The sequence below is a fragment of the Papaver somniferum genome, chromosome 1, assembly GCF_003573695.1.
Source record: "Papaver somniferum cultivar HN1 chromosome 1, ASM357369v1, whole genome shotgun sequence".
NCBI classification, from domain to species: Eukaryota; Viridiplantae; Streptophyta; class Magnoliopsida; order Ranunculales; family Papaveraceae; genus Papaver; species Papaver somniferum.
The window spans coordinates 121,787,039-121,796,759 of record NC_039358.1 but is presented as its reverse complement, the minus strand read 5'-3'; the positions used below and the strand labels follow the sequence as shown (position 1 = coordinate 121,796,759).

The 9,721-nt window shown below is 32.9% G+C and overlaps 1 protein-coding gene and 1 long non-coding RNA gene across 2 annotated transcripts; one reads left to right on the top strand and one right to left on the bottom strand.

Moving 5' to 3' along the window:
- Positions 1-326: 326 nt before the first annotated feature.
- Positions 327-1,080, bottom strand: LOC113332431. Its single transcript, XR_003351501.1, has 2 exons — positions 611-1,080; positions 327-521 (listed from the first exon to the last, which is right to left on the bottom strand). It is a non-coding gene; the product is annotated as an uncharacterized LOC113332431 (long non-coding RNA).
- Positions 1,081-1,610: 530 nt separating this feature from the next.
- On the top strand, positions 1,611-3,536 carry LOC113350100. Its single transcript, XM_026594176.1, has 3 exons — positions 1,611-1,960; positions 2,014-2,128; positions 3,528-3,536. The coding sequence occupies exons 1-3, from the start codon at positions 1,611-1,613 to the stop codon at positions 3,534-3,536; spliced, it is 474 nt and encodes a 157-aa protein (XP_026449961.1).
- The last annotated feature ends 6,185 nt before the right edge of the window (positions 3,537-9,721 follow it).

Sequence of the window (9,721 nt, the reverse complement as noted above, 5' to 3'; positions counted from 1 at the left end):
ATGTTTGACCTTGGTCAGACGTAGTTATTTGGTCCCCGAACAAGTACAAAGTAATCCTCTGAATAGCATTCACCTAGAAGTACCAAATACACATTCCTCAAGAAAATGTGAATCATCTAATTTAAAATTTAAAAAAAAAAACATCATGACTCAGCTCTATCCATTTCGGATTTAGAACCTAGACCATCGTCAACAAATTACACTAACTGCTTGATTTAACATCTCTATGAACGAACTACACATCGTTCCATTTTTCATGTAGATGTTTCCCCCACTCAGATGTACGTGAATAAATCTGAAATTTCATATGTTTACTGGTAGTATCCTTCTGCCTGGGTATCAAATTGGTATTATCCATCAAATTGATTTGATTTTTTTTTTTCATTTTTTTTTTTGAAAGTTCAAATTGAATATTTGTGTTCCTATATTTATTTTACAAAAAAATGTCCATAAAAAGGATTTCCTTTCTTCGGGCCCTTCAGGCCCTCCGGTCGGTCGGCCTAATAATCCTTAACCTTCGTCTATTTTAGAAAAAGATCCATTAGAAAAAGGACGACCACTCGTACAGATGAAAAAAAGACAAAACAAGAATAGGTGAGAAGATTGTAACCTGTGTTCCAAATTTAACAACTAAATGGAGTTGAATGCATTAACACCAATGATAATACGTAATATCGCACAACCTAAGATATCCCAATAGGAGTCTCCTCCAAGATGTTATTATGTTGGTATCAAAAAAGGCATAAACAGTTTGCTTGTTTGTTCGGCATCAGGTGGATGATAAAATTAACACCTGCAACATCAATATAAAGGGGGAAGAATGGAAATCAATAACATATTAGAACACACATTCAAATACAAATCGGAGAAAGGGGATAAATATACAAATTAAAGAAGACGTTGAATACTAATGCAAATGCTAGATATGATCCTTTTATGCTGGTAGATAAGTAAACCACAATCTTTTAATCACTCTATTCAAACCTACAAAATCATAAAAACATATATCATTAATAAATATACTCGCAATATGAATCAAAATACAATCTTCAAATTACTCTCTCGACTGCAATCAAAACAGTAAATCGTTCATTAAAAAAAAAATCAAAATTGAAAACTTAAATACCGACTTAAACAATGGCAAAAAAAAAAAAGAAAATCGAACAATATCATCCACCTAAATATCTAAACAAAAATAACCAAAAGGATAATGAAATTTCTCGGATTCTTTCACTAAATTTGGCATAAGTTTCCAACAAATCAACCTCTATATTTGGAGTAATCTAAATATACACACCAACACAAAAGAATTCTTCCAGTCTTTCACTAAATTTGGCATAAGTTTCCAACAAATCAACCTCTATATTTGGAGTAATCTAAATATACATACCATCACAAAAAAAATTGTGCCAGTTCCTAGAGTTGCTAACAAAAATGTACCTATGATTGTGTGGAAATATTCTATGATTATGGGAAATATATATCTAATGATTCATGCGACATATCATAGTCGAAAGGAAGTTTTGGTATTCAAGGAATACTTTTCACATATAACTATACTCATAGTGTGTTTTGAAGATCATGCGTCTTCTCAGAACACACATTCTACAATGAATAACAATGGTCAAGAGATTGATCACTGGAAACCTCCCCCTAATGATTATCTTACAATTAATAGTGATGGTTCTTTTCAGTCTGTTAATAATCTTGGTGGCATTGGACTAATTGTGCGAAATTGTGCAGGAACACAACGAGCAGCAAAGTGCATCCACTTGAGGAGGATCAGGAACGCGGAACACGCTGAAGGATTGGGACTTTGGGAAGCTGTGCAATGGTCTAAAGAACAAAATCTATCCAAGGTGATCTTTGAGCTTGACGCGAAGTTAGTAGTAGATGCAGTATATAAAGATCAAGAAATTATTGATTGGAGGATGAAAAACTTGATCAATGACATCAAACAGTATTTCAAAATTTTTAGTTCATGTAAACTTTGTTATGTTCCAAAAAAAAAAGGAACAGGGTTGCTGATATTCTTTCAAAATTATCTAGAGTGAATGGTGTTACTAAAACTTGGGGTTTAGAACCACCAGATGTTATCTTAAGTCAGTTAGATGAAGATGCTAAGAATGTAAACCTTCAACCTGAGATTTATCAAATAAAACTGATTTTTTGCTTCAAAAAAAAAAAAAAAAAACTATACGCAGATTCTCTCATCTTATTAAACGTATCTGCTTACCCGTCAACACCCTAAAAACATAATTCCATAAGATCTCGAAAGATCTTGGCACCTATAAATAGGCTAAATAACTTCCCTAAAAAAACTACTCCACGCTAAATTCACGCTATTTTATTTTCTTAACATCTCAGCATAAAATAAAAATCAAAATAATATAGCATAAAAGATTTGACTTAAAAACAAATACGAAAATAATAAGATCGTTTCACATATTTTTCGCACAAATATCCTTTTTTTATGGAAATCCATTGGATTAAATAATTTAAAAATAACTAAATGCCATGATTAAAATATTTTCGGTTTTAAAAAGTCTTGATTTTAGTTTTTAGCAAACCTTACGGTCCAAATTTGATTAAAATAATGTAAATGCAGTATAAGAATTTTGCTAAAAATTTCAACCAATCAGGATTTAGGGTTTCGTCGACACCCAACACAGAAAGAGGGTGAACGTTATCCCTCAATTTGGAGCATAAGATCAAATCACTTTGATTTCCAATTAACGACCACGAAATGTAAGGGGTCGGGCTAACTTGTTTTTCAGCCAATCATGAGTGAGAGTTTTGTTCACCGTCCATTGGGAGGGGAGGTAAGCGTAATTCTCGATATGGTGTGAGAAATTTGGTTGTGTGTTTACACTACACGAAATCAGGGATTTTATAAACTTGAAAAAACGTTAGTATCCATATATTGTAACGTCAAAAATACGTTGGAAATGTGCCGTTATTATTAGTATTACAATAATTTTCCAACGGTTCATTTCGTTACAATAAACTTCTATTAAATAACGGTTTCATTCTTTAGAATAAATACACCAATGGTTATCTATTCAGCACAAGATTTATCTGATGTCATTTTTTTATAACGGATAGCTGTTATTGTGTATGTCGTAACGGTTAAAATGTAACAGTTCGGTGTAACATATACTATAACGGAGATTTTGTGTGCAACGGTTGACTTATTGCCACATGTCCTTTTCTTGTAACAACTACAAAAACGATTTTAATCGTTGTTTTAGTTGATTGTAACAGATAATATTTAACAGTTATTGTAACGATTCACTACCGTGACAAATCAGTGTACGACACGTGTCAATTAGCAGCAACATGTAATGTAACGGCTTAAAACGTTGGTGATTGATTATAACATTTCGGATATAACAACTTGCTGTGAAGATTCGATTTGTGACAGCTGACTGTAACGTTTGACGTTTACCACGTGTCTATCCTTTGTAACATGTAGACTAATGGATTTAGAAGTTGACTATTCATTGTAACGGTAATGACTTTGCCAGGTGTGCTAATTACTAACATATTTTATAACGTTGATTCGACGTTGATAAAAAAATATAGTTTTCAAGAAAAAAATAACGTTTTTCTATTGTTATAAATAAGCTCTTATAATTGGACCCTGCAATGCAATGCAATCCATTTCTGAAGATGCACTGCAATTCATTTCTGAATATGCACTGCAATTCATTTCTGAACCTGCAATACTGAATCTGAAACCCATAATTCAATCCCATTCCACAGTACACACATTCACTAATTTTGGAATCCATACAATAACAAATTGAACTAAAGTTTGTCTCCTCATTCATTCACATAGGCAAGTATATACAAGTATCATTCTTACATTGAAAGAACTGCTTAAGCCTAAAAAATACATGGTTCCATATATTTTTGTGTTTTTTAGAAGTTTCTAAATATAAAAGTGTTGTTCAGCATTATACCTTGGCTGAAAAAAGGTTGTTCATCCAACCTGTGGTATTTCAATTATATAACAAAATATAATGCGGAAAATAAATAACACAGACACCAGAAGTTTTGTTTACGAGGAAACCGCAAATATTTTTTATTACCATATTTTATATTTCCTTCCTAAGTTAAATTGTGACATAAATACAATATATGCTAATAATTATTTATTTAATTATTCAAGCAAGATATTTGTAACTTAGGAAAGACTCCCAAAATTAGGAGAGTCTTGAAAAGGGAAAATAGCTTACCCTTTAGCTTTCAAGCTACCTTGTTTACTATAAATAAAGGGTTTGTGAATAACATATTTTTCATCCCTTGGAAAATTGGTGTAAGGTTCACAAGGTTGTTTTACATGTCTTCTGTTCTTCGTGAACAAGAGTGAGATAAAAGTCTTTGCTCTGGGGATCGCAAAGCCGAGTTAGTAATAATCTTCGTTATTTTTTTTGCAATTTGTAATCAAGGTTTTTAACCTCTTGTCTATTCTAAGGTCTTCTCTTATGATATAAGACCATTCAAGAGTTGTTGATCATAAACCCTAGGTTTTGATAGATTTCAGTTCTCGATCGTATACCGACACTAGTTGGTCGAAACCGAAACTAGAAAGAAAAATTTAATTAAGATGTCTCATAAAAAAAATCCTTAATAAGTTATAAACAAGATATCTGTAGATTTATTCTAGTTGTACTTGTTGTAGAATAATTAGGTTTATCTTCCTATTTTTGAAGAGTATAATAAACTCTAACCTACAAGTTTGTTTTGATATTACTTTTACCTAGCAATTGCTTTTCTCAAAAAAAAACACAAGATTTCGAAAACCTTGATTCACATCAAAAGGGAAATCAAATCGGTGTTTTGTTAATACAAAAGATCGAAATGTATCAACCATGCTGTTGCATCTTTTAAAGAGAACTAAAATTCTGCTAGAAGATTTTTGAGAGTGCTTCTGAAGAGAACTCTGTTCTTCCAGAAGATTTTCGAGAATAACTTCTAAAGAGAATTTGTGTTTTGCAAGAATATTTTCGAGAAGAATTCTTAAAGAAAATTGGTGGTCTGCTTGGAGTTCTAAAAGTGCTTGAATATAGCTGAAGGAGGTATTGCATCTAGTCCGAATAGGTAGTAGGAAATTGGTTACACTCAGGTACATTGACTTCAAGTTGTTTCTTCAGCTCAACCGTTTAATACCAAACAACTTCCAATGTTAAAGAAGAAGTTCTTCTTCTTTTGCTCGTCTACTACTACCACCCATTCTAATATACTCAGAGATTCATTGGGAAATTATGTCAAAGCTTTACAAACATCGAGTAATAAACTCAAGTGAGATCTAGATTTGGGTATCACCATGATGACACATGGAAGACCATGCCGAGTTGGTGTTTCCTTTTTTAACACTTGTTAAGATGACTTGGCTATAAGAGTTTTGTTACATAACAAGCCACATGGGTAAGCCGGTAACAGTCGCTACTGGCTTAGAGATGTTTTCATTGGCAATAACATCCATGTTTGATCTTGGTCAGACATAATTATTTTGTCCCCGAACAAGTACAAAGTTATCCTCCGAATAACAGTCACCTAGAAGTAACAAATACACATTCCTCAAGAAAATATGAATCATGTTGTAGGGCCTACGGCCCATAGATGTGCAGCCCAATTAGGGTTTGCATTTCCATGTATATATATATTATTGTATCCATGTAACCGTATTACTGTTATGAATAGAAACTCTATGTTTCTTTACCTTTCCCTATTATTCTACTACAACACGTTATCATGCACGGAGCTATATCGCAGATCTATATCGGGTCGGTTTGATTTTTTTTTTTTCCGTGGATGCGTTACCGGGTATTTCTTTTGAACAAATAAATTTCGTTTCATAGTATATATTAGGGTTCCACGAAAGCATGATTATCAAATATAGAGATTTCACCGTTAGATTCTCACGAAAAATTAGTATGTTTAACCCAATTAGTCTTTATTTATTCCTTCAAAATTTCAATCAAATCGGAATTTGATGAAACCTCCAAATTATTATTTTAGTAGAACTGTCTTCGTTCAGAAAACCCTAATGATAACAACGTAGAAACACCTAAGTTTAGTATAATTTTAACCGTTGGATTATTATGTAAGTTTTATATGTGGTATATGTTATCCTAATATAGATAGTGTAAAAATTTCATAAAGATCCAACCATGGAAAGTACTCCAAAGTACGTGATATTTCCTATTGTGTCCACATAAACGTGAATCGGAACAGTCATATGGCGGCATATATATATTTTTATCTTGCCTTTGGATGTCTTTGAAATTTTAATATGTTTGTATAAAAAATATTTTTAATCTATTGTAAAAGTTTCATCATGATCGGACGATGATGCATTTGTATGTTATCAGAACAATTGAAAGAAAAAATTTGTCAATTTTTAGGGTTAACGATATGTTCAGGGCTCATGTGCTAATAGTTTCAAACTTATCAATGGGCCTAGATATTTCATATATAATGGAACATATATATTTACATTCATTAACCATGACCTTGTCAACCCAATGGACCGGGTCTTGACCAGACTTTGACTAAACCAATTCGGCTCTAATTTGACCTTTTGAACTCATAAGTATTTGAGTACCATTAAAGAGTCTATGAAGTGGAAGTTTGTGTGCAAAAGTAAAATACTTTCGTCATAAAAATCTTTAACTTGTAAAGATACACCTTTCAAAGAGGAAGCCATACGTTCAACATTTCCAAGGCGACATATTAACTTCAGACGATGTAATGCTTTGGAGGAAGTTTGTCAAAACATTCATTTTCCCCCAAACTTGAATGTTCAGTGGGATGTAATCCACTTGTTAGACTATGATGAGTCAATAACTTTGACAATGATATGTTATAATTAAAAGCACACCTCACGTTTTTTGGAAGATACTCACAAAAGTTTCCACGAGTCAGAGATGTAATTCTTGCTCCAGTAGTAATGATACAAAGTAAATGTATCTACCTATAATGGGAAAAATATGTAATCTGAATCATACCAAAAAGAGTTGCAAATATTGGTATAAGCATTTTTCTGAGAATGATACAAGCGTTGTAATGCAAGTATCATATATTAGTAGTCAACTACAAGATATATAGGGAGTTTAAAGGAAGATGAACACACTATATTCTTGGAGAAGGTCATGCCCTAGACATCAACATTAATGGAAAGAAGAAATTTTCCAAGTCAATACACTTACCCATTTTTTTTCTTATCTTTATTCAATCTAATTCGTATGGTTAGATTCTATATTTTGATCCTAAAAAGTTGTCTACATGATAGTTTGACATATATTTCATTGGCTAAAATAAAAAATTTTCTTTTACAAAGAATTAAATTCATTGTTTGCACTTACGGAATGAAAAGTATATCATTTTCATGAGATTGAAATACTCTAAAGAACTTGAGATATACTCAAAAGTACTTAAGTTATAAGGATAATTCGTACATTATGATGAAATGTATATCATCTTCATGAACGGTAACACTCTAAAGTAATATAGAGTTTCTTTTGTTACGTAATAAGGTCACACCACTTATTACACGAAACTCTTAAGGAATTTAAATTAGTTGTTGAACTATTTCCTTATAATGTGACTACAATGATTGGATCATCGGGCGCAACATTGCTCAAAATTTGTTCAAGATAGAACAAAGACATCACAAAATCTCTACATGTACCGAGAGATAATCACACCTTGTTAAATTCCAAAGAAACATATGCAAGTAAAAATCATGTGGAAACTCACAATGATGAGAATATAATTGATTGCATGTTTTATAGCCTTTAATGTATTTGGAAGGAAACATACTTTAGAGAAATTAATGAGTCAATCTAGTGAAATGAAAATCACTATAGTGTTTGGATTATTGGAGTCATGTTGACTCCGACGATGAAATGTTGGGAATTGACTCATACAGACTTTGACATAACCATAAAGGAACTTTGGTTGTGACATGATTTTGTTTTGAAAGAACTCATACGTACATCATTGTGTTTGAGTGGACGAGAAAAAGATTGACAGAATGCGAAGTAATAACATATCCCTCAATAAGTGTTTTCTAAAGCACTAGATGCACAACCTCCTTCCCTTTCCCATTATGCTTTTAAATAAGAGAGCATATCATTCATTTTACAAAGTCTTCAATAAAACAGGATCGAGACCATCCTAAGTTGCAAATGGTAAACACTCCATATTACAAAGATAACACAGTAAAATTTAGAAAAATATTCATGCAGAATACGGACCATTAAAGTGACTTATGACTCTGGCGAATGTTTTGACATTTTGGACTAATTATAATTCCTAAGAAGTTTTGCGTTTGGAATACTACTAGCACATATACATATAAGGGCTCAACACCCCTTGAAAATGATATCTAGTGCACATCAAAAGGACTTGATGGTTATTGCATGTTTAATAGGATCAATGTAGAGCATCCTATACCCCATGGTCTCGCAAAGGCTATCATCAAAGGTTACAGATGGTGCCTAAGGTATGTTTATGCGTACAAACCTACCTTTAACTGCTTGGGGAATATGCAATGTTACACGCATTTTCACTTATTCGTTTTAGACCTACAATTGGTCAACCATTCTTTGCGTACCAGTTTGTAATTGGATCTAAGCCTGACATTTTTTTGTTCTTACGCAATTTTGATTGCACTATATATGTTCCCTTACGACTCCACATCGTACTATGACGGGTCATCAAAATGATTAAGTGACTATGTTGGACAAGAATTTTCAATAATTATCCGTATTTTTAAAACCTCTAGTAGGAGATCTCTTACCGCTAGATTTGCGGGTTGTCATTTTAATAAAACAATCTTCCCGTCGTTAGGGGGAGATAAGAAAAACTATATTCTAAGGGAACGAAAGGAATTTTCGTGGTGTGTTCCCACTGTGTGTCATATTGATTCTAATACTCCACAAATGTAGATGTGAAGTGACAAAGAATAATCGATTTTCAGAATGTACACTGATGTCGCTAAAGTGATGAGATCACACATACCAGCTGCAAACCTACCTGCAAGGTTACGAATCCTTAATAAGGGATAGACACCATAGACTAAGGTGTTGCAACTAGACTTAGTGGAAGTGTGGTTGAGGTCGTGACTCCATAAAGGAAGATGGAGAGACCACCATGTTCGATCAATGCTCACCTATAAAGGAAGTAGATGAGTGAGGCACAACCTATACTTTGTATCATTAATGGAATCATCTCATTTGATTTTCTCTGACTATGTCCATGAATCAAAACTGGAGGATGCTCCGAAGTTTAATGATTCCAGAGAACAATGAAATCCTAAAGGATTATGAGAACACACACGATTCAATGGAAAGATTGTGCGAGCATATTAAGGATTATTTTTATATATAGTTTCTCAAGGAAATTTAGCAGTATGAGATCGAACCATGCTTTTTATTATTTAATGTCAACAAAGAGCATATTTGGCCCACACAATCCAGGTAGAACTTAGTTCTTTGAAAAATATACAGGTATTTGGTGTGGTAGTGCTAACCAACCAAGTGTAAAGCCTATGGGACATACATGATTTATTCGTCATAAACCACAGTGGGAAGAATGAAGTCTCAAAGTATCAAGACTCGCCTTTTGGCGCGAGGTTTCTTACAAAGCCCTGTAATTGTCCTCTAGTAATGAACGTTATAGCGTTCCGCTACTTAGTTAGCTTGGTAAT

Coding starts and splice junctions, on each gene's coding strand:
- LOC113350100 (XM_026594176.1), top strand. CDS start 1,611: ATGAATAACAATGGTCAAGAGATTGATCACTGGAAACCTCCCCCTAAT. Junction 1,961..2,013: donor TTGATCAATGACATCAAACA/GTATTTCAAAAT, acceptor CAAAAAAAAAAG/GAACAGGGTTGCTGATATTC.